This window comes from Pseudophryne corroboree, chromosome 1, assembly GCF_028390025.1.
Source record: "Pseudophryne corroboree isolate aPseCor3 chromosome 1, aPseCor3.hap2, whole genome shotgun sequence".
NCBI classification, from domain to species: Eukaryota; Metazoa; Chordata; class Amphibia; order Anura; family Myobatrachidae; genus Pseudophryne; species Pseudophryne corroboree.
The window spans coordinates 23050116-23075951 of NC_086444.1; the positions used below are offsets into that span (position 1 = coordinate 23050116).

At 46.0% G+C, this 25836-nt stretch overlaps 1 protein-coding gene across 4 annotated transcripts in view; it reads left to right on the top strand.

The window, feature by feature from the left end:
* UNC13B (unc-13 homolog B) overlaps positions 1-25836 on the top strand; it is a 341072-nt gene that overhangs the window by 51044 nt on the left and 264192 nt on the right. For all 4 annotated transcript variants that reach the window (XM_063957658.1, XM_063957634.1, XM_063957642.1 and 1 more), the window contains exons 7-11: positions 624-843; positions 2413-2640; positions 4124-4265; positions 21616-21785; positions 25202-25317. In XM_063957658.1, coding sequence (XP_063813728.1) covers positions 624-843; positions 2413-2640; positions 4124-4265; positions 21616-21785; positions 25202-25317 — 876 coding nt within the window. The remainder of the gene's footprint in view (positions 1-623; positions 844-2412; positions 2641-4123; positions 4266-21615; positions 21786-25201; positions 25318-25836) is intronic.

A 25836-nucleotide genomic window follows, 5' to 3' on the forward strand; every position in this document is an offset into this window, starting at 1 on the left:
CTGGCGTACAGATCTCCCTCTCTAACCATACAGATTATGACGCAGGCTGGGCATTGTTCATTACACAAAGACCGTTTCACTGAAGTCTCTGCGCATCCTTGAAATGTCAACTTCATCTACTGAGTTCACATTGTATATTTTTAAAGAAGGAGGCGTGTGGGCGATTGTCTTACCATATGTTAATCCCATAAGTGAAATATACTGCACCTGGCATAGAACTGCGGGTATGTTCATATGAAAAGATGGCACCGTTAAAACATTAATCTTATTGCATCATGGCCGGACTGCAAATTAATAAAGATCTTTGACATGCAGAACAAACTCGCCCGCATCCATGTGTGCCCCGAAACTGTTTTATTTTTTAAATTTTTGACTTAAGTGGTGGCAGAGGGCGCGGGATCCATAGCTCGCTGAGCTGCTCGTGGGGGGTTCTGCATTGTGTCACGGGTACAGAAGTTTGAGCTAAGTAGTAATGGAGATGTGGAAGAGCAGATTGCAGTTACTGGGACGCATGACACCAGATTGTTACCCCAGACCTGTGCCCTATGAGCGTTCCTGTGACCCATCGCCCATGCAGGACTGCACACAGATAACGTCTCCTCTCCGCTTCTGTTGCTTTGCAGAAATCGCACGTTTACAAAAAAACTCTCCAAGCCTTAATCTACCCCATCTCCTGCACAACGCCTCACAACTTCGAGGTGTGGACCGCCACTACCCCCACCTACTGCTATGAGTGTGAGGGCCTACTGTGGGGCATCGCCCGGCAAGGAATGCGCTGCTCCGAATGTGGGGTCAAGTGTCATGAAAAGTGCCAAGACTTACTGAATGCTGACTGCCTACAACGTAAGTGCCTTGTTTCCCCTGCGGCCTGGGCTAGTGTAGCCACATGTCTATTATCCAGGGGTTCCAGCTTATATGAAGAAAGCGTGTGGGTTATAATGTGATATACTGTATCAGGACAGCAGACATAGCTCACATATAATAACACTGTATAGCCAGGTTCCGGGGTGCTCCAAAGCCTGCAGTGATAGGGGTCAAGGCTGGATAGGGGGTGGCTTGCCACCAGTATTGCAATAAGGGCCTCTCAGAATGGCATAGAACATTATCAGATATCATTAAATGAAGTACATTGTGCTTACCGGTTATCCATTTCTCTGATGGTGGAAAGGTTTGCACTTCTGTTTGTCCAGTCACAATGACCAAAAATTTGATTTGATGTAGGACCACCCAAAGGTGGCACCGCTAAAAGTGCCCCGCAGCACCCACGTGTGAACCACTGTTCTAGAGGAACCCCAAAGTTGTTTTTAGTAGATCACGGAGAGCAGGGCCAAAGAAAGGGATTACATATATTTTGACTTTCTGTCTCGAATTAGAAACAGGTGCAAAAGGTCAGGGCCTAAGAAACAGAGAACATAACCACAATCAGTGCGCCTGATTCAGATTTGTAAGTAAAGCACAAAAGCAAGAGACTGGACAAAACCATGTGCACTGCAGGTGGGGCAGATGTAACATGTTCAGAGAGAGTTAGATTTGTGTGGGGTGTGTGCAAACTGAAATCTAAAGTGCAGTGTAAAAATAAAGCAGCCAGTATTTACACTGCACAGAAACAATATAACCCACTCAAATCTAACTCTTTCTGCACATGTTACATCTGTCCCCTGCAGTGCACATGGTTTTGCAAAGTTGCTTGATCATTTGCTCTACTTACAAACCTGAATCAGGGCCAGTGTTGCTAAGTCCTGTCAAAAGTGTTGTATCTCTGATAAAATGCTGGAAGGCGTCTTCAAAATGAGATTTATTGGCCAGGTATACTTGCGTATACTAGGAATTTGTCTTCGGTTTGCTATACATCAGCCAAGTAGGTAACAGATAAGCTGGTGTGGGCAAGTAAGTCATACAGATAGGAATTCTAATGTAGGTTGTAATAAAACAATCTACACTTCTGTGCTAATGTACTGTAGGTTGTTTTATTTTCCCTATAGACCTTTCGGTAGTAGGACTGCAGCAAGAGTGGCCCCGAGGATTAGATCCATTTCCTCCATTAGGGAGACACCATCCTTTGTTACACCTCGCAGCGGCTTTGCCCCAGTGTAGCGTATTCTTGGCTGTGTTTGCCCCATCAGTGAGCAGCCGATCTCATTCTCACTATGTAGCTGGTTAATATGCAGCGATTCATTACATGTGCTATAACGCACCTCCAGGTGTTTCACAATAGATCGGAACATGCAATAAATACGCGCAGAGGGGTACGGTATTCTCCTGAGGGCACAGTCACTGAGAAATGACAGAGACGGACTTGCAGCAAAGATAGAGGTTCTCTATGAAACAAAGTACCGGGCGCGGGGCGGCCATTCACTTGTCGCTGTATATTCCGTTTATATTGCTGGTCTCCATGTGTCATGTGCTCCGCAGGTGCTGCTGAGAAGAGCTCCAAGCACGGCGCAGAGGACCGCACTCAGAATATCATCATGGCAATGAAGGACCGAATGAAGATCAGGGAGAGGAACAAGCCAGAGATCTTTGACGTCATCCGAGACGTCTTTAATGTGGGCAAAGTGGCCCACGCGCAGCAGATGAAGACTGTGAAGCAAAGCGTACTGGACGGCACATCAAAGTGGTCCGCCAAGATCACCATCACCGGTGAGTCTGCCGCAGCGCCTGGTCTGCGGCAGAGGAGAACCTTGCTTCTGTCCTGTAAATGTCCGCACTAGATATGTAGCTATATACTGGGGCCCAGATTTCCTTCTGCCACTGTCCCGGCATTACCCGTATTATGTCAGCTGTACGGTATGGGGGCGCGGGGATGCCGGGGTATTTGGGGCAAATGTAAAGGGAATGGTATAGACTGGGCTCGCGTGCCATATTGCGCTGCCCATTGTATGATCCTTATATGTTACTTTGTATTATATATATATATCAAAACACAATTGTACCTAATTACTGCGCTGGTGCGGCAGCCCTCCAATTCGATCCTCCTGTTAGTGTGGACCATACAAAACAACACCTCCAGCAAATTGAATCAGTGGGCGCTCTCAATCACTTTAACTGGTTACCAACTAAAAATTGACCAAATGATTATGGCTTTACACAATTTATTAAAAGCAAAGTATTGCCCAATCTAGACAGAGGTAACCCTTTTTCACAATTACAGATCACAATATATGTCAAATGTACAATAGTGTAGGGTTTCTTTTCTCTCTTTATTCAACCCTGATGCGTTTCGTCCGTCGTGGACTTCTTCAGAGAGATGGTCAACACAGCAAATGGTAAGTCCATGAAGCAACCATATATGAATTCAATGGGTTGAAACACTCTAATGCTCAAAAATTTTGAATACTTTAGACTAAATTAACAAAGGACCTCTTTCCAAAAAACATGCTGGTCCAAATGGTAAATGGGTAAATATCCCACTTTGGGTGAGCCTCAAAATAATGATGTGTGAGAGAAATAGGCCACAGATACAGCAGTAGTTCCTATGTGCTCTCCCAAGTGCAACTCACCTTGCACTTGGGAGAGCACATAGGAACTACTACTGGGATGTTTACCCATTTACCATTTGGACCAGCATGTTTTTTGGAAAGAGGTCCTTTGCTTATTTAGTCTAAAGTGTTCAACATTTTTGAGCATTAGAGTGTTTCAACCCATTGAATTCATATATGGTTGCTTCATGGACTGACCATTTGCTGTGTTGACCATCCCTCTGAAGAAGTCCACGAAAGACGAAACGCGTCAGGGTTGAAGACAGAGAGAAAAGAAACCCTACACTATTGTACATTTGACATATATTGTGATCTGTAATTGTGAAAAAGGGTTACCTCTGTCTAGATTGGGCAATACTTTGCTTTTAATAAATTGCGTAAAGCCATAATCGTCAATTTTTAGTTGGTAACCAGTTAAAGTGATTGAGAGCGCCCACTGATTCAATTTGCTGGAGGTGTTTTATATATATATATATATATATATATATATATATATATTTGATATACTGGAAGACCAGAACATTGGACTTCCAGTATACATATATATGGTGTTGTTTATATAATTTCTTGTAGCGCTAATATATATGCCTGACACCCGTACATGGGGCGACCTCACACAGATCTTTCCTCCCCCACCCCCCCAGTTCTGTGCGCTCAGGGCCTACAAGCCAAAGACAAGACCGGCTCCAGCGATCCCTATGTCACTGTACAAGTGGGAAAGACCAAGAAGAGAACGAAGACGATATACGGGAACCTGAATCCGGTGTGGGAGGAGAAATTCCACTTGTAAGTTGCGCACCGTCGGCCCGTGCTATGTGTGACACCACGGGATGATTGTCTTTTCTGTCTGTCTCGTTATTTGTAACAGCAGATAAACAGTGAAACAAAGTGTAATATAATTGGGGACATTACTTCCAATGACCACATATCGCGTCAGCACAGTGGCGTTATCTTTACTTGGGGCGCAATGTATTTGGACATATGAGTCCAGGGTGGCCCCATGCGGCCCTTCCTCCACCCAGAATAGATCCCACTGTGCTCCGAGCAGCGGGCTCATCCCCATACATATTGGCGGTGGTCGTCTTACGGGTAATATGTTCAGAATATTGGTTGCTTTGAGCAACTTCTCAACTTTATCTCTCTCCAAGGCTTAATACACCCCACCCCTCCCTCCTCCCAATATGGTTCTAGTAGTAGTGACCAGCTGCTATAGCGACACCAAGGTTCCCCAGCTGTATGGAATACTGTAACTGTGTGATGATTGGTGATTGATACTGTAGACGCTATATTCTAAATGTTCCTGGTCACCACTTGCACAGACGGTGATGCCGACCCTTCCGTTCTGCAGTGCAGGGAGGCACCTGCGTTACATTGTGTCTGAGTAATGTATCAGCAGATGTGTCTCCGAGTAATGTATCAGCAGATGTGTCTCCGAGTAATGTATCAGCAGATGTGTCTCCGAGTAATGTATCAGCAGATGTGTCTCCGAGTAATGTATCAGCAGATGTGTCTCCGAGTAATGTATCAGCAGATGTGTCTCCGAGTAATGTATCAGCAGATGTGTCAGAGTAATGTATCAGGAGATGTGTGTCTGAGTAATGTATCAGCAGATGTGTCTCAGAGTAATGTATCAGCAGATGTTTCTCCGAGTAATGTATCAGCAGATGTGTCTCCGAGTAATGTATCAGCAGATGTTTCTCCGAGTAATGTATCAGCAGATGTGTCTCCGAGTAATGTATCAGCAGATGTGTCAGAGTAATGTATCAGCAGATGTGTGTCCGAGTAATGTATCAGCAGATGTGTCTCCGAGTAATGTATCAGCAGATGTGTGTCCGAGTAATGTATCAACAGATGTGTCTCCGAGTAATGTATCAGCAGATGTGTGTCTGAGTAATGTATCAGCAGATGTGTCTCCGAGTAATGTATCAGCAGATGTGTCTGAGTAATGTATCAGCAGATGTGTCTCCGAGTAATGTATCAGCAGATGTGTGTCCGAGTAATGTATCAACAGATGTGTGTCCGAGTAATGTATCAGCAGATGTGTGTCCGAGTAATGTATCAGCAGATGTGTGTCCGAGTAATGTATCAACAGATGTGTGTCCGAGTAATGTATCAGCAGATGTGTCTCCGAGTAATGTATCAGCAGATGTGTCTCCGAGTAATGTATCAGCAGATGTGTCAGAGTAATGTATCAGCAGATGTTTCTCCGAGTAATGTATCAGCAGATGTGTCTCCGAGTAATGTATCAGCAGATGTGTCTCCGAGTAATGTATCAGCAGATGTGTGTCCGAGTAATGTATCAGCAGATGTGTCAGAGTAATGTATCAGCAGATGTGTGTCTGAGTAATGTATCAGCAGATGTGTCTCCGAGTAATGTATCAGCAGATGTGTCTCCGAGTAATGTATCAGCAGATGTGTGTCCGAGTAATGTATCAGCAGATGTGTGTCTGAGTAATGTATCAGCAGATGTGTCTCCGAGTAATGTATCAGCAGATGTGTCTCCGAGTAATGTATCAGCAGATGTTTCTCCGAGTAATGTATCAGCAGATGTGTGTCCGAGTAATGTATCAGCAGATGTGTCTCCGAGTAATGTATCAGCAGATGTGTCTCCGAGTAATGTATCAGCAGATGTGTCTCCGAGTAATGTATCAGCAGATGTGTGTCCGAGTAATGTATCAGCAGATGTGTGTCTGAGTAATGTATCAGCAGATGTGTCCGAGTAATGTATCAGCAGATGTGTCAGAGTAATGTATCAGCAGATGTGTGTCTCAGTAATGTATCAGCAGATGTGTGTCCGAGTAATGTATCAGCAGATGTGTCAGAGTAATGTATCAGCAGATGTGTCTCCGAGTAATGTATCAGCAGATGTGTGTCCGAGTAATGTATCAGCAGATGTTTCTCAGAGTAATGTATCAGCAGATGTGTGTCCGAGTAATGTATCAGCAGATGTGTGTCTGAGTAATGTATCAGCAGATGTGTCTCCGAGTAATGTATCAACAGATGTGTGTCCGAGTAATGTATCAGCAGATGTGTGTCCGAGTAATGTATCAGCAGATGTGTCTCCGAGTAATGTATCAGCAGATGTGTGTCCGAGTAATGTATCAGCAGATGTGTGTCCGAGTAATGTATCAGCAGATGTGTCTCCGAGTAATGTATCAGCAGATGTGTGTCCGAGTAATGTATCAGCAGATGTGTGTCTGAGTAATGTATCAGCAGATGTGTCTCCGAGTAATGTATCAGCAGATGTGTCTCCGAGTAATGTATCAGCAGATGTGTCTCCGAGTAATGTATCAGCAGATGTGTGTCTGAGTAATGTATCAGCAGATGTGTCTCCGAGTAATGTATCAGCAGATGTGTCTCCGAGTAATGTATCAGCAGATGTGTCTCTGAGTAATGTATCAGCAGATGTGTGTCTGAGTAATGTATCAGCAGATGTGTCTCCGAGTAATGTATCAGCAGATGTGTCTCCGAGTAATTAATCAGCAGATGTTTCTCCGAGTAATGTATCAGCAGATGTGTGTCCGAGTAATGTATCAGCAGATGTGTCTCCGAGTAATGTATCAGCAGATGTGTGTCCGAGTGATGTATCAGCAGATGTGTGTCTGAGTAATGTATCAGCAGATGTGTCTCCGAGTAATGTATCAGCAGATGTGTCTCCGAGTAATGTATCAGCAGATGTGTGTCCGAGTAATGTATCAGCAGATGTGTGTCCGAGTAATGTATCAGCAGATGTGTCTCCGAGTAATGTATCAGCAGGTGTGTGTCAGAGTAATGTATCAGCAGATGTGTCTCCGAGTAATGTATCAGCAGATGTGTGTCTGAGTAATGTATCAGCAGATGTGTGTCCGAGTAATGTATCAGCAGATGTGTCTCCGAGTAATGTATCAGCAGATGTGTGTCCGAGTAATGTATCAGCAGATGTGTGTCCGAGTAATGTATCAGCAGATGTGTGTCCGAGTAATGTATCAGCAGATGTGTCTCCGAGTAATGTATCAGCAGGTGTGTGTCAGAGTAATGTATCAGCAGATGTGTCTCCGAGTAATGTATCAGCAGATGTGTGTCTGAGTAATGTATCAGCAGATGTGTCTCCGAGTAATGTATCAGCAGATGTGTCTCCGAGTAATGTATCAGCAGATGTGTGTCCGAGTAATGTATCAGCAGATGTGTCTCCGAGTAATGTATCAGTAGATGTGTCTCCGAGTAATGTATCAGCAGATGTGTGTCCGAGTAATGTATCAGCAGATGCGTGTCCGAGTAATGTATCAGCAGATGCGTGTCCGAGTAATGTATCAGCAGATGCGTGTCCGAGTAATGTATCAGCAGATGTGTCTCCGAGTAATGTATCAGTAGATGTGTCTCCGAGTAATGTATCAGCAGATGTGTGTCCGAGTAATGTATCAGCAGATGTGTGTCCGAGTAATGTATCAGCAGATGTGTGTCCGAGTAATGTATCAGCAGATGTGTGTCCGAGTAATGTATCAGCAGATGTGTCTCCGAGTAATGTATCAGCAGATGTGTCTCCGAGTAATGTATCAGCAGATGTGTGTCCGAGTAATGTATCAGCAGATATTACCAGATTGTATAGGGTTGGTCAGAAGGGCGAGTAATGGTTCCTTGGGGGCAGAAGTACAGGCAGCCTCATTGATTAGTGTGGGTTATTATGTTTCTGTTTATGGTAAATACTGACTGCTTTATTTTTACACTGCAGTTTAGATTTCAGTTTAAACACACCCCACCCAAATCTAACTCTCTCTGCACATGTTATATCTGCCCCCCCTGCAGTGCACATGGTTTTGCCCAATTGCTAACAAACTTACTGCTGCGATCAACTCAGAATTACCCCCATGGTTTTGCCCAACTGCTAACAAATTTGCTGCTGCGATCAGGTCTGAATTAGGCCCATAGATCAGGTTTTTTTCTCTAATGCAATAAATTCAGGGTAATGTATATGGAGCTGCACACACCATTCCAAAGCTTCTGTGTAATTTGTATGTTCCGTCATTATGGCTGTGTGCGTCTGATAATGAGGACACAGCGAGGGTTCCGCTGTCTCTGGAGTAGAGTGTGGTGATTCGGGGGCTCAGTAGCGGCACTCTGCTATCTGAGAGAAGGGCCCCGGGCACTGCGAGGAGCTGTGTGTGTGCGGCACGTCGGCAGCTCGTATCGCAGTTTAATCCCTCGCTAAGCTCAGATCTGATGTAAGGAGGCCTCATTGCTTAGTCACGGGCCTTAGGCTGCCAACACATCGCATTACACCGGTATCTGTATATTCCCTGACTGCCGCTGGGTAAGATGATGCTAGTGTATAGTATGTCGGAGGCTTCTGTCCCTTTGTTTGCTCAGTCTCCTTTATATTGTAACTTCCTATTCTAGAGGGTTTACATAATATGTAACCCAGGCTGCCTGTACTGTGCACTAGCCACAACTTACTGCTAGAATGTCTTCCGTTTTTGAAGTGCGTGGAAACAGGATAATCTGTAAACATTCAGACAATAGTGCAGAGTATTTCAGGAATGTCTGGGACGCAGTGATTACCTGATAATATTGGGTTATGAAATAAAACAGATGTATGCTGGAAGGAGCAGGGTTACATGGCAGCACAGAGTATATCAGGAGATGAGTGATGTGTCAGTGAGGACAGGGCTGCATGTGACAGGGGCAGTGACATGATGTGAGGGGGGGAATGGAGGCAGCAGGAAGCCACATACTGAGAGTTATATAGTGGGAGGAGCATGGTACCCAGCAGCACAGAGTATATCAGGAGATGAGTGATGTGTCAGTGAGGACAGGGCTGCATGTGACAGGGGCAGTGACATGATGTGAGGAGGGGAATGGAGGCAGCAGGAAGCCACAGACTGAGAGTTATATAGTGGGAGGAGCAGGGTCCCCAGCAGCACAGAGTATATCAGGAGAGGAGTGATGTGTCAGTGAGGACAGGGCTGCATGTGACAGGGGCAGTGACATGATGTGAGGAGGGGAATGGAGGCAGCAGGAAGCCACATACTGAGAGTTATATAGTGGGAGGAGCATGGTACCCAGCAGCACAGAGTATATCAGGAGATGAGTGATGTGTCAGTGAGGACAGGGCTGCATGTGACATGATGTGAGGAGGGGAATGGAGGCAGCAGGAAGCCACAGACTGAGAGATATATAGTGGGACGAGCAGGGTCCACAGCAGCACAGAGTATATCAGGAGATGAGTGATGTGTCAGTGAGGACAGGGCTGCATGTGACAGGGGCAGTGACATGATGTGAGGAGGGGAATGGAGGCAGCAGGAAAACACAGACTGAGAGTTATATAGTGGGAGGAGCAGGGTCCACAGCAGCACAGAGTATATCAGGAGATTAGTGATGTGTCAGTGAGGACAGGGCTGCATGTGACAGGGGCAGTGACATGATGTGAGGATGGGAATTGAGGCAGCAGGAAGCCACAGACTGAGAGTTATATAGTGGGAGGAGCAGGATCCCCAGCAGCACAGAGTGTATCAGGAGATGAGTGATGTGTCAGTGAGGGCAGTGCTGCATGTGACAGGGGCAGTGACATGATGTGAGGATGGGAATTGAGGCAGCAGGAAGCCACAGACTGTGCTGCTGGGTACCATGCTCCTCCACCAATATAACTCACAGTCTGTGGCTTCCTGCTGCCTCCATTCCCCTCCTCACATCATGTCACTGCCCCTGTCACATGCTGCCCTGTCCTCACTGACACATCACTCATCTCCTGATATACTCTGTGCTGCTGTGTACCATGCTCCTCCACCAATATAACTCACAGAGTATATCAGGAGATGAGTGATGTGTCAGTGAGGACAGGGCTGCATGTGACAGGGGCAGTGACATGATGTGAGGAGGTGAATGGAGGCAGCAGGAGGCCACAGACTGAGAGTTATATAGTGGGAGGAGCAGGGTCCCCAGCAGCACAGAGTATATCAGGAGATGAGTGATGTGTCAGTGAGGACAGGGCTGCATGTGACAGGGGCAGTGACATTATCTGAGGAGGGGAATGGAGGCAGCAGGAAGCCACAGACTGACAGTTATATTGTGGGAGGAGCAGGGTCCCCAGCAGCACAGAGTATATTAGGAGATGAGGGATGTGTCAGTGAGTCAGGGCTGCATGTGACAGGGGCAGTGACATGATGTGAGGAGGGGAATGGAGGCGGCAGGAAGCCACATTCTGAGAGTTATATAGTGGGAGGAGCAGAGTCTCCAGCAGCACAGAGTATATCAGGAGATGAGTGATGTGTCAGTGAGGACAGGGCTGCATGTGACAGGGGCAGTGACATTATCTGAGGAGGGGAATGGAGGCAGCAGGAAGCCACAGACTGAGAGTTATATAGTGGGAGGAACCCGGTCCCCCAGCAGCACAGAGTTTATCAGGAGATGAGTGATGTGTCAGTGAGGACAGGGCTGCATGTGACAGGGGCAGTGACATGATCTGAGGAGGGGAATGGAGGCAGCAGGAAGCCACAGACTGTGAGTTATATTGTGGGAGGAGCAGGGTCCCCAGCAGCACAGAGTATATTAGGAGATGAGGGATGTGTCAATGAGGACAGGGCTGCATGTGACAGGGGCAGTGACATGATGTGAGGAGGGGAATGGAGGCAGCAGGAAGCCACAGACTGAGAGTTATATAGTGGGAGGAGCAGGGTCCCCCAGCAGCACAGAGTATATCAGGAGATGAGTGATGTGTCAGTGACGACAGGGATGCATGTGACAGGGGCAGTGATATGATGTGAGGAGGGGAATGGAGGCAGCAGGAAGCCACAGACTGGGAGTTATATAGTGGGAGGAGCAGGGTCCCCAGCAGCACAGAGTATATCAGGAGATGAGTGATGTGTCAGTGAGGACAGGGCTGCATGTGACAGGGGCAGTGACATGATGTGAGGAGGGGAATGGAGGCGGCAGGAAGCCACAGACTGAGCGTTGTATAGTGGAAGGAGCAGGGTCCCCAGAAGCACAGATTACTGATGGCCTTTTCCTGTTATACTGATGCAGAAAGATTGTGGTGTCAAACAAAGTTTATACATCCATCTTTTGTGGTGCTTGAAAATTTTATTGTGGACAATTCAGTGCCCTTTTTTAAGAGCAGAGTTTGGCTAGTGTGTTGTGTTTGTTCAGTACTCAAGAAAAAATACTCACCCACTTACAGAATTACATTATTACAGTATCTTTGAGAGTATTACTCACTGGACTCTCTGAATCCATTGCCCCTGTTATAAGGCTGCACTCTCTGTGATAATGCTGGTTCCTTTTGACTGGATAGGCTGCACTCTTAGTGATGTCTCTGGCTCCTAGTGACTGGATAGGTTGCACTCTCAGTGATGTCACTGGCTCCTAGTGACTGGATAGGCTGCACTCTCAATGATGTCACTGGTTCCTAGTGACTGGTTAGGCTGCTCTCTCATAGATGTCTCTGGTTCCTAGTGACTGGATAGGCTGCTCTCTCATAGATGTCTTTGGTTCCTAGTGACTGGATAGGCTGCACTCTTAGTGATGTCACTGGCTCCTAGTGACTGGATAGGCTGCACTTTCAGTGATGCCTCTGGTTCCTAGTGACTGGATAGGCTGCATTCTTAGTGATGTCACTGGCTCCTAGTGACTGGATAGGCTGCACTTTCAGTGATGTCACTGGTCCCTAGTGACTGGATAGGCTTCACTCTCAGTGATGTCACTGGTTCCTAGTGAGTGGATAGGCTGCACTCTCAGTGATGTCACTGGTCCGTAGTGAATTGATAGGCTTCTCTCTCAGTGATGTCACTGATTCCTAGTGAGTGGATAGGCTGCATACCCACGAAGATGGGTGCCCTGACAATAATAAACATGTTTGTTTATTACTATGACTCCTCTTAGTTGAATTCTTTTATTTTCCTTATTGTTTTCATTAAAGTGACTATTAATAATTTACATTACTAGCATGGTGTTCTGTGATCACCAAGGCAGCCACAGTCACGTTATTTGAGCAGAGGGGTCTTTGGAATGGCCCTTTTCTCAACAAGCTCATTCATAACGCTCAAATACCCTTTGTTCCTACTCCCCTTCTCAGTAATGTGATCAGCAAAGAGCTTGGCGACTGGCGATCAGGTAGGTTAATCTTGAAACAAGCCAACACCAAATGCTTAGTCTTCCCAACAGATCAGTTTTGCACAAGGAACACGAGTTGTAGTAGAACCTCCTTAAAACAAATTCCAGCTTAATGGTGAAGTAAGAAAAGCAGGAAACAATAGCATTTGAGATTGCATGAGTGAGTATTTATGGTTGTGTATTTTGAGGTGATACAGTGCAGGCAGATTAGGTTGACATTATGGGATAGAATACAGGTTTCACTCCTTCTTCAGATGAAGTGTCATCATTGGTCCCTACAGCAGCCACACTCTGCAGACAGCGAGAAACCCATATACACTCACGTGTTCTCTCATCCCAATGGGGCACACTGGACCGTGGGATACAGCGCCTCCTCTAGGTCGAGTATTTTATCTCTGGTGTATCTGACCTGGATTAAGTGTCCCTCTCACAGGGATATGTATCAAACCTTATAAAGAGGCCCATAACGACAAAGTCCTCTTCTTACTGTCATCTAGATAAATGACTGGTTGCTATGGGCAACTTCACTTTATATGTGATACATTTCTGTCCTTGCACAGCTCACAGCTTGTCCATTAGTGCACCAGTTTCCACGCCCCAGAGGGGGTCAGAGCTGGGCACTCCCGGAATAAAACACCCCTTCCCCATGGACCTTGTTCTCCTGTCAATAGTTTATGTCACCTAATTATTCCGGGGATGAAGTTGTTTCTCTTAGTTATAGAGTCTTTCTATCCTGTCCTGGGTTAGCAGAATAGCTGCGTTCCGGCAGGACGGAGATGTATAAGAAGGGCATAAAACCACTGATAATATATGAAATACAGACGTCCCAGACGAGAGCGTGTACCCCGGGGTCTTGTGTTACCCTTTGGTGTAAAGGAAAAGATATAATGCGAGTACAAAGCCCCAGCCATCTGCTCTCCCTCCGCAGAGACATAACTGGCGCTAAACGCTGCATTTCTCCCCAGACCTTTCATCTGAAGCACCAGTCATTGTCTCTGATTAGCTGTAATTTTCCATTGTGCTCCGTTCACACCCGCTATTTGCAGAGCGACATCAAAACCACTAATGATCCCTTGTGCGATTGTAGCACATACTAAAAATGTACTGGAATTAGGATTTCTCTGTCCTGCAATTAGTGTCATAAGATGGTGTATTTATACACCGCTCGTAGCGCTGGGACCGCACTTCATCAGGAATCCGCTCTCCTGCTCCAGCGCTCAGTCCCTGCGTAATGGCGGAGACGCCAGTCCCCAGGTGTCTCCTGACGGGTGTATCAGTGTCCTGTCCATCATCTCTCCTGTGCCTGGGACAGGGGCTTAGTAAATCTGCCCGCAGTCATGCCAGCTTTCTGACAAAGCTCCTATTACATTACTTTCAGCGACATCAGTGTAGCTGCGGTAACACTGTGCGTGGCAGCTCACACTTCACTGAACGTCCCCCTTAGTTTTCCACACAACTACATTATACTGCAGTGTACTTGTGCATTTGTGCCCTGGCTGCTCCGTGGCATGTCAGAGAAGTTGGTGGTGTCTCGCCCTGTGTCTGGGCACACAGTGATTTTTCTGCTGGCACAGGATCTGGTGCATTTATTAATATCCCATAAAGCTTTCCTAACACACAGACTGCCTGTACAAGTCTCTGATACGTTTCTAGAAGAACAGGTTGAGGAACGCCTGGGTGGGTGGGTTGCATGGAAATATGTGTTGTGAGGGTGGATGTTACTATAGCATGTCAATCTGTCACTTAATGTATAAAACGATGCAAATACAGAAATATAAGAGTGAATATTGCTGGAAATCTGCACACACACCCACAGAAAGCCACAATCCACATTGATAGATGGGAGCCCGTCATTGGTGTTAGCTGGCTGTGCCGCAGCGGTAGCTTCTGGGCTGAAGTTACAATCCATGCCGCTTACCCACCGCACGCTGGCTGACTGGCGGTTCCGGAACACCTGTGCTGATTATGTCAGCAATAGCCCAGCGTGTGTGTGTGTGTGTGTATATATATATATATATATATATATATGTGTGTATATATGTATGTGTGTGTGTATATACATATATATATATATATATATATATATATACATATATATACACTGTTATCTGTGCTTTCTTGCAGCCGGGATAGTCTTAGGGTCTGTAACGTGTGCTTGGGAAGCGCTTATACCTGCACGGTGTTATATCTCTGCTATAGCCGTAGCCCCACTGCCAGGCGGTTCTGCAGCAGTTTACCAGGAAACATTTGGATGTTGTCCGTATCTTGCAGTCGCTTTGTGCGATGTATAATCAGTGACTGGAGATGGTACAATAGCTACAGGCTCTGCCCAGGCTGTCTGTTCTAGTGCCATCATGTTGATCCATATCCTCCTGAGCCTGTGAGGAGGACGATGATAGGAGGTAATGAGAGGACCTGCAGCCACCGGTTATTGCATCTGATGAGACAGTGTGTATCACTGTGTCCCACTTAGACAGGATGCTGAGACAGGAGGTCTGTATCTGGTGGGGAGGGGAAAGTCCTTTATAAGAGTTCTCGCTCCTTTTATTTCCCCCCATTTTCCATATTAAAGCCCTTGCAGTATAGTGTTACGGTGTTACTTCATATACCCTCTGGCGTGTGTTTGTGGCTGCCTCCGTTTGGCGTTGAAGATGAACGTAAGATTGCGGGCGTGTATATATAAGACGTGGGGCTCTGTAGTTGCAGTGATTGACTCTCTGAGTGAGTAAGTTACAGCGCTCTTTCTGTTAATTAATGGAATATTTAAATGACTATTGGAACGTGTCGCATCCTCTAACCTAGTTGTGCGGATATGTTTCTCCTCCTGTTGCTCGGCAACGGATTGTGAAGTTAGATCAGGACCAGGACACATTCCAGGACCTGATACAGTGACAGCGTAACCAGTGCCGTGTATATACTACTGCCCTGTGCCACAGTGTTTATGTATCACTCGCACTTACTAACTGTAAGAGGCTACATAAAGGACAAAGGAGCACAGTCTATCAAATGTATAAATTGCAGAAGCACAGGATCAAGCTATATAAAGTGGAGGGAGCACACAAGCTATATAAAGTGGAGGAGCACACAAGCTATATAAAGTGGAGGGGCACACAAGTTATAAAGTGGAGGAGGCACACAAGCTATATAAAGTGGAGGAGGCACACAAGCTATATAAAGTGGAGGGAGCACACAAGCTATATAAAGTGGAGAGTGCACACAAGCTATATAAAGTGGAGGGGCACACAAGCTATATAAAGTGGAGGGAGCACACAAGCTATATAAAGTGGAGGGAGCACACAAGCTATATAAAGTGGAGTAGCACACAAGCTATATAAAGTGGAGGGGCACACAAGCTATATAAAGTGGAGGGAGCACACAAGCTATATAAAGTGGAGGAGCACACAAGCTATATAAAGTGGAGTAGCACACAAGCTATATAAAGTGGAGTAGCACACAAGCTATATAAAGTGGAGGGGCACACAAGCTATATAAAGTGGAGGGAGCACACAAGCTATATAAAGTGGAGGAGCACACAAGCTATATAAAGTGGAGGAGCACACAAGCTATATAAAGTGGAGGAGCACACAAGCTATATAAAGTGGAGGAGCACACAAGCTATATAAAGTGGAGGAGCACACAAGCTATATAAAGTGGAGGGGGCACACAAGCTATATAAAGTGGAGGAGCACACAAGCTATATAAAGTGGAGGAGGCACACAAGCTATATAAAGTGGAGGGGCACACAAGCTATATAAAGTGGAGGGGGCACACAAGCTATATAAAGTGGAGGGGCACACAAGCTATATAAAGTGGAGGGGGCACACAAGCTATATAAAGTGGAGGGGCACACAAGCTATATAAAGTGGAGGGGGCACACAAGCTATATAAAGTGGAGGGCACACAAGCTATATAAAGTGGAGGAGCACACAAGATATATAAAGTGGAGGAGCACACAAGCTATATAAAGTGGAGGAGCACACAAGCTATATAAAGTGGAGGTGCACACAAGCTATATAAAGTGGAGGGGCACACAAGCTATATAAAGTGGAGGGGCACACAAGCTATATAAAGTGGAGGAGCACACAAGCTATATAAAGTGGAGGAGCACACAAGCTATATAAAGTGGAGGAGCACACAAGCTATATAAAGTGGACGAGCTATATAAAGTGGAGGGAGCACACGAGCTATATAAAGTGGAGGGAGCACACAAGCTATATAAAGTGGAGGAGCACACAAGCTATATAAAGTGGAGGGAGCACACAAGCTATATAAAGTGGAGGGGCACACAAGCTATATAAAGTGGAGGGGCACACAAGCTATATAAAGTGGAGGGGCACACAAGCTATATAAAGTGGAGGGAGCACACAAGCTATATAAAGTGGAGGGCACACAAGCTATATAAAGTGGAGGGAGCACACAAGCTATATAAAGTGGAGGGCACACAAGCTATATAAAGTGGAGGAGCACACAAGCTATATAAAGTGGAGGGGCACACAAGCTATATAAAGTGGAGGGCACACAAGCTATATAAAGTGGAGGAGCACACAAGCTATATAAAGTGGAGGGAGCACACAAGCTATATAAAGTGGAGGGAGCACACAAGCTACATAAAGTGGAGGGAGCACACAAGCTATATAAAGTGGAGGGGGCACACAAGCTATATAAAGTGGAGAGTGCACACAAGCTATATAAAGTGGAGAGGGCACACAAGCTATATAAAGTGGAGGGAGCACACAAGCTATATAAAGTGGAGGGAGCACACAAGCTACATAAAGTGGAGGGAGCACACAAGCTATATAAAGTGGAGGGAGCACACAAGCTATATAAAGTGGAGGGAGCACACAAGCTACATAAAGTGGAGGGAGCACACAAGCTATATAAAGTGGAGGGAGCACACAAGCTATATAAAGTGGAGGGGGCACACAAGCTATATAAAGTGGAGGAGCACACAAGCTATATAAAGTGGAGGGACACACAAGCTATATAAAGTGGAGGGGCACACAAGCTATATAAAGTGGAGGGAGCACACAAGCTATATAAAGTGGAGGAGCACACAAGCTATATAAAGTGGAGGGAGCACACAAGCTACATAAAGTGGAGGGAGCACACAAGCTATATAAAGTGGAGGGAGCACACAAGCTATATAAAGTGGAGGGAGCACACAAACTACATAAAGTGGAGGGAGCACACAAGCTAAATAAAGTGGAGGGGGCACACAAGCTATATAAAGTGGAGAGTGCACACAAGCTATATAAAGTGGAGGGAGCACACAAGCTATATAAAGTGGAGGAGCACACAAGCTATATAAAGTGGAGGAAGCACACAAGCTATATAAAGTGGAGGAGCACACAAGCTATATAAAGTGGAGGGAGCACACAAGCTATATAAAGTGGAGAGTGCACACAAGCTATATAAAGTGGAGGGGCACACAAGCTATATAAAGTGGAGGGAGCACACAAGCTATATAAAGTGGAGGAGCACACAAGCTATATAAAGTGGAGGGGGCACACAAGCTATATAAAGTGGAGTAGCACACAAGCTATATAAAGTGGAGGGGCACACAAGCTATATAAAGTGGAGGGAGCACACAAGCTATATAAAGTGGAGGAGCACACAAGCTATATAAAGTGGAGGAGCACACAAGCTATATAAAGTGGAGGAGCACACAAGCTATATAAAGTGGAGGAGCACACAAGCTATATAAAGTGGAGGAGCACACAAGCTATATAAAGTGGAGGGAGCACACAAGCTATATAAAGTGGAGTGGCACACAAGCTATATAAAGTGGAGGGAGCACACAAGCTATATAAAGTGGAGGGAGCACACAAGCTATATAAAGTGGAGGAGCACACAAGCTATATAAAGTGGAGGGAGCACACAAGCTATATTAAGTGGAGTGGCACACAAGCTATATAAAGTGGAGGGGCACACAAGCTATATAAAGTGGAGGGAGCACACAAGCTATATAAAGTGGAGGAGCACACAAGCTATATAAAGTGGAGGGGCACACAAGCTATATAAAGTGGAGGAGCACACAAGCTATATAAAGTGGAGGAGGCACACAAGCTATATAAAGTGGAGGGGCACACAAGCTATATAAAGTGGAGGGGGCACACAAGCTATATAAAGTGGAGGGGCACACAAGCTATATAAAGTGGAGGGGGCACACAAGCTATATAAAGTGGAGGGGCACACAAGCTATATAAAGTGGAGGGGGCACACAAGCTATATAAAGTGGAGGGGGCACACAAGCTATATAAAGTGGAGGGAGCACACAAGCTATATAAAGTGGAGGAGCACACAAGCTATATAAAGTGGAGGGAGCACACAAGATATATAAAGTGGAGAGTGCACACAAGCTATATAAAGTGGAGGGCACACAAGCTATATAAAGTGGAGGAGCACACAAGCTATATAAAGTGGAGGAGGCACACAAGCTATATAAAGTGGAGGGGCACACAAGCTATATAAAGTGGAGGGGGCACACAAGCTATATAAAGTGGAGGGGCACACAAGCTATATAAAGTGGAGGGGGCACACAAGCTATATAAAGTGGAGGGGCACACAAGCTATATAAAGTGGAGGGGGCACACAAGCTATATAAAGTGGAGGGCACACAAGCTATATAAAGTGGAGGAGCACACAAGATATATAAAGTGGAGGAGCACACAAGCTATATAAAGTGGAGGAGCACACAAGCTATATAAAGTGGAGGTGCACACAAGCTATATAAAGTGGAGGGGCACACAAGCTATATAAAGTGGAGGGGCACACAAGCTATATAAAGTGGAGGAGCACACAAGCTATATAAAGTGGAGGAGCACACAAGCTATATAAAGTGGAGGAGCACACAAGCTATATAAAGTGGACGAGCTATATAAAGTGGAGGGAGCACACGAGCTATATAAAGTGGAGGGAGCACACAAGCTATATAAAGTGGAGGAGCACACAAGCTATATAAAGTGGAGGGAGCACACAAGCTATATAAAGTGGAGGGGCACACAAGCTATATAAAGTGGAGGGGCACACAAGCTATATAAAGTGGAGGGGCACACAAGCTATATAAAGTGGAGGGAGCACACAAGCTATATAAAGTGGAGGGCACACAAGCTATATAAAGTGGAGGGAGCACACAAGCTATATAAAGTGGAGGGCACACAAGCTATATAAAGTGGAGGAGCACACAAGCTATATAAAGTGGAGGGGCACACAAGCTATATAAAGTGGAGGGCACACAAGCTATATAAAGTGGAGGAGCACACAAGCTATATAAAGTGGAGGGAGCACACAAGCTATATAAAGTGGAGGGAGCACACAAGCTACATAAAGTGGAGGGAGCACACAAGCTATATAAAGTGGAGGGGGCACACAAGCTATATAAAGTGGAGAGTGCACACAAGCTATATAAAGTGGAGAGGGCACACAAGCTATATAAAGTGGAGGGAGCACACAAGCTATATAAAGTGGAGGGAGCACACAAGCTACATAAAGTGGAGGGAGCACACAAGCTATATAAAGTGGAGGGAGCACACAAGCTATATAAAGTGGAGGGAGCACACAAGCTACATAAAGTGGAGGGAGCACACAAGCTATATAAAGTGGAGGGAGCACACAAGCTATATAAAGTGGAGGGGGCACACAAGCTATATAAAGTGGAGGAGCACACAAGCTATATAAAGTGGAGGGACACACAAGCTATATAAAGTGGAGGGGCACACAAGCTATATAAAGTGGAGGGAGCACACAAGCTATATAAAGTGGAGGAGCACACAAGCTATATAAAGTGGAGGGAGCACACAAGCTACATAAAGTGGAGGGAGCACACAAGCTATATAAAGTGGAGGGAGCACACAAGCTATATAAAGTGGAGGGAGCACACAAACTACATAAAGTGGAGGGAGCACACAAGCTAAATAAAGTGGAGGGGGCACACAAGCTATATAAAGTGGAGAGTGCACACAAGCTATATAAAGTGGAGGGAGCACACAAGCTATATAAAGTGGAGGAGCACACAAGCTATATAAAGTGGAGGAAGCACACAAGCTATATAAAGTGGAGGAGCACACAAGCTATATAAAGTGGAGGGAGCACACAAGCTATATAAAGTGGAGAGTGCACACAAGCTATATAAAGTGGAGAGTGCACACAAGCTATATAAAGTGGAGGGAGCACACAAGCTATATAAAGTGGAGGAGCACACAAGCTATATAAAGTGGAGGGAGCACACAAGCTATATAAAGTGGAGGGAGCACACAAGCTATATAAAGTGGAGAGTGCACACAAGCTATATAAAGTGGAGGGAGCACACAAGCTATATAAAGCCTGACGCCTGCGTTTTTTACGCATGCGCAGGACAGCCGATTTTTAGACTGATCGCTATGCTGCGAAAAACGGCAGCGAGCGATCAACTCGGAATGAGGCCCATTGTATACTTAATTTGCTAACGCTGCAGAGCGAAACGCCGGTACCCAACCAGCGCACATTGTATACTTAATTTGCTAACTCTGCAGAGCGAAACGCCGGTACCCAACCAGCGCACATTGTATACTTAATTTGCTAACTCTGCAGAGCGAAACGCCAGTTGCCAGCCAGTGCAATTATATATAGACTAGCCCTCATCTGCTAACTTTGCAGAGTGAAACGCCAGTTGCCAGCCAGTGCAATTATATATAGACTAGCCCTCATCTGCTAACTCTGCAGAGCGAAACGCCAGTTGCCAGCCAGTGCAATTATATATAGACTAGCCCTCATCTGCTAACACTGCAGAGCGAAACGCCAGTTCCCAGCCATCACTACTTGTTATTGTACAAGGACTGACCAGAATATTACATTTTGTAACTCGACCGCATTGAGCTACTGTATATAATAACACTAATGTAATGACTGTATGTTTTGTGGTTGTTGTTTTGTTGCTCAGTCACCATGTTGCACACATGCAGCTAAGATACCAGTGTATGCAGTCTAATATAGAGCTGATGAGGGCTGTGCATAAAACACACAGTGATATAACGTGGTTACAGACCATTTCCATCCGCTTCCTCTCTCCGTTATCTAGCGAGTGCCATAATTCCTCGGACCGCATCAAGGTTCGTGTCTGGGATGAGGATGATGACATCAAGTCCCGGGTAAAGCAGAGGTTGAAGCGTGAATCGGATGATTTCTTGGGACAGACCATCATTGAAGTGCGGACACTGAGTGGAGAGATGGACGTTTGGTATAACCTGGGTGAGCACCATCGCTTTTGGATCTAGATATTTTTGCGTAATCCCCCTTCTCCCTACCAGGGTGCCATGATTAACTCTGAGTGTGCTATGGGTTAGTCATGGGTATTTCAGCCCCTCAGTGTGACTATAGGGATCCCGCACAGAGTACTATATGTAATAGGCACTGGAAGCCACACTTCTTGTTTCTTGGTATTGCCAAAAGTTCTAGAGTTATACGTACAAAGCCATAAATCCCACTGAGAATTGTGGTTGTTGTTACTGCATGTGAATCCGTCATGCAGGGGCTGTACGCGGAAATCTAGTGGCAGAAATGGAGACACTGTATTTACTGATGTGAAGAGCTGTATCCACTAGTATCACATCGGACGTAGCAAGAAGGGTCCCAACTCCCATCTTACGTGCAGCGACACGGGTGGTCATTCCGAGTTCATCGCTCGCTAGCAGTTTTTAGTAGCCGTGCAAACCCTATGCCACCGCCCACTGTTGAGTGTATTTTAGCTCAGCAGAAGTGCGAATGAAAGGTTCACAGAGCGGCTACAAAATAATTTTGTGCAGTTTCATAGTAGGTCCAGACCTACTCAGCGCTTGCGATCACTTCAGACTGTTCAGTTCCTGTTTTTGACGTCACAAACACGCCCTGCGTTCTCACAGCCACGCCTGCGTTTTTCCTGGCACGCCTGCGTTTTTCTGAACACTCCCTGAAAACGGTCAGGAGACACCCAGAAACGCCCTCTTCCTGTCAATCACTCTGCGGCCAGCAGTGCGCCTGAAAAACTTCACTAGACCTTGTGTGACACTACATCGTTCGTTGCATGCGCAGAAGTGCCTTTTTTTTTTTTTTTTGCCTCATCGCTGCACAGCGAACGAATGCAGCTAGCGATCAACTCGGAATGACCCCCACTGTAATTACTGATGTGATGAGCTGTATCCCATAGTATCACATCAGACGTAGCAAGAAGGGTCCCAACTCCCATCTTACGTGCAGGGACAGGGTCTTTAATGAAACTGGACCTCCACAAAGGGCGACCCTACCTGTAAATGTGATCCCACTGTGACTTTGGTGTAAATAATCACAATACAAGGAGGGGATTAGCCTCATCTTTTGCTGCTCAGTATCAGCTTTGGTCCCCAAATGAGAGTAAAGCTGGGCATACACTCTACACTTACCTGGCAGGTTGGAATGAACATCTGGTAATGGATGAGAGCAAATGGCAATAGACCAGTTGCTCCCAAACACTGGACAAAGGGAGTTATTCAGGTCACCAACGCACATGTGCAGGTCACATCCTGCACGTGCGTGACCGGCCAATGCGATTGGATCACATTGGCTGCGTTCGCCTCTGCCTGATTGGAAGGCAGAGGCATTCTTGGGGCCTCATTGCTGGAGAGGGGGCTGTGCGCAGGGATGGGTTGGCGCAGTTCTCGAGGGGAGGCTGCGTGACGTCACACGCAGCCACTCAGATGGACAAAGTGCTGGTGGGCCATCTGCCTTCACAGCCAGGCTGCAAAGGCAGGGGGTCGTTCACAGCTGCTACGACCACAATATTAAATTGCGGTCACAGCCGTTGGGCAGGACATTTAGCGTGCTGGGCGATGCGATGGGCGGCCCCCAGCATGCAAAAGAAAGGATTACAGATTCTGCTTTTTAGCAGGATCTGCAATCCAACCTGAATAACCCCCAAATCCTGTTGTTCAGACAACACGTTGTCAGCTAATATTAAGCGTGAAGCTACACCCGTTGGGGGTCGCGTGGCTTCCTCAGCACTTCAGGTGGCGTCATGTCCTTGACTGAACATTGCACTTCTGTAACTAGAAAATTAACGGGGTTTATAAGTAATTACATCTGTCCCATAATAACACATAAGACTGGGGGAGATTTATCAAAGCTTGGAGACAGATAAAGTGGAGAATTTGCCATAAGCACCCAATCAGCCCCTAACTGTCATTTCATAGACTGTGCTGGATAAATGACAGTTGGAAGCTAATTGGTTGATTTGAGCTACTTTCCCACATTATCTCCCTCCACGGCTTGGTACATGTCCCCCTGGGGTACCAGCCAATCATCTCCTAACTGCCATGTTACAAGCTGTGTTTGAAAAATGACAGGCGCTGATTGGTTGGTACTTTCTCTCCACTTCCTCATTCTCCAAGCTTTGATTAATCTCCCCCCCTATGTTACTCTCTCCTTCCCGTCCCTGTTGTAGCAGCGATTCAGCCCTTACAGTCACTGCTGAGGCCTGACACCATCCTCAGTGCTTCAGATCAGCGGATTCATTTCAGTATCTCAGCAAAAAGTCTTGGTATTTATGTTAATGGGGGTGTTAAGAAGAAAGCCGTCCGTGGAGTGTTGCTGTATACCAATGAAAGCACGTTTCCATACGTTTTAGTGTTTATGCTTCTGAGGGACTGGTGATAAAATATCCTGCAGTGCCGCTGTAAAGTCACTAAGCCTCCATCACTGCCCGTCTTTTGCTGCCTCTTCTGTGGAATCTAACAGGAGCGCTGTGTGTCGCTAATTACCTGGATTCTCCGTGTCTCTGGATGTCAGGAGGAGCCCAGGGTCACACATGAGTTTGAGGCATTCTGTCAGTGGTGCTGGAGCGCACGATAAGAAGAAACGAGGCTCATTAGCGAGATTTAGCATCAGACGCTCCTTGTGTTGTCATCTGCAAGCAGACACCCAGGGTGCTCTAGTCTGCTGACACTGCGCCATGCAAATGAGTTCTGCCTCTTCCTAATGAGACCGTTGGCTTAATGAATCACTTTATTACAGTTGATGATAATATAATTACTTGACTATAATTTATCATTGAGATTTAAATCAGCAGGCCCATGAAAAATGTTCTGTTTATTTATTTAACATATATCACTGTGGCAGGCTAGAAGAAGCCGCTCGGTAATTACCATTTCTGTCTTTGTCCGTTTCTTGAGACTGCCATTAATGGCTGGTAATTCTGCAGGATTTTCATAGTGTCATTTAACTGCCATGGTAACCACAGTCATACGGCACATGAGGTAATGAGCAGAGAGGCTTTGGGACACTCCTTCGAGCTCTGTATGCATTATGATTTCCTCCCACACAGAGAACCAATGTATGTGTATTAGGCTGTCTGTCAGCCATACTTGTTTTCCCTCCAGAGAGTCTTTGAAAAGGAATGATGATTTATAGGAGGGCAGCTAAGCTAAATGCTTGAAATGTACTTTAAGTTTTCCATTTAAAGCACAAGTTCCGCCACGTGCTGCTGTAGTGTAAAGTGTACATCAGCGTTTGAAGTTCCTCTCGCTGCGCAATGGAAGAATAGGCAGCTGCTGGTTGGGCTGAGCTTGGCTTATTCAGTCAGATATTGGCCACAACAGGACAGCAATCTGTGTTCTTTACCTGTAAAACATTTCTCCCCGTGTTTAATCTTTCTTCAGAGAAAAGAACAGACAAGTCGGCTGTCTCCGGGGCTATCCGCTTGCAAATAAATGTTGAGATTAAGGGAGAGGAGAAAGTAGCACCGTACCATGTTCAGTACACGTGTCTCCATGAGGTGAGTGGTACTTGTAGCTGTGTGTGTGTGTGTGTGTGTGTGTGTGTGTGTGTGTGTGTGTGTGTGTACGCGTGTGTGCGTCTGTGTCTGTGTCATACATGGTCTCTGTATGTGTGCGTGACTGGTCTCTGTATATGTGTGGCTGGTGAGTGGTCATTGTATATGTGTGGCTGGTGAGTGGTCATTGTATATGTGTGGCTGGTGAGTGGTCTCTGTATATGTGTGGCTGGTGAGTGGTCATTGTATATGTGTGGCTGGTGAGTGGTCATTGTATATGTGTGACTGGTGAGTGGTCTCTGTATATGTGTGGCTGGTGAGTGGTCATTGTATATGTGTGGCTGGTGAGTGGTCATTGTATATGTGTGGCTGGTGAGTGGTCATTGTATATGTGTGGCTGGTGAGTGGTCTCTGTATATGTGTGGCTGGTGAGTGATCTCTGTATATGTGTGGCTGGTGAGTGGTCTCTGTATATGTGTGGCTGGTGAGTGGTCTCTGTATATGTGTGGCTGGTGAGTGGTC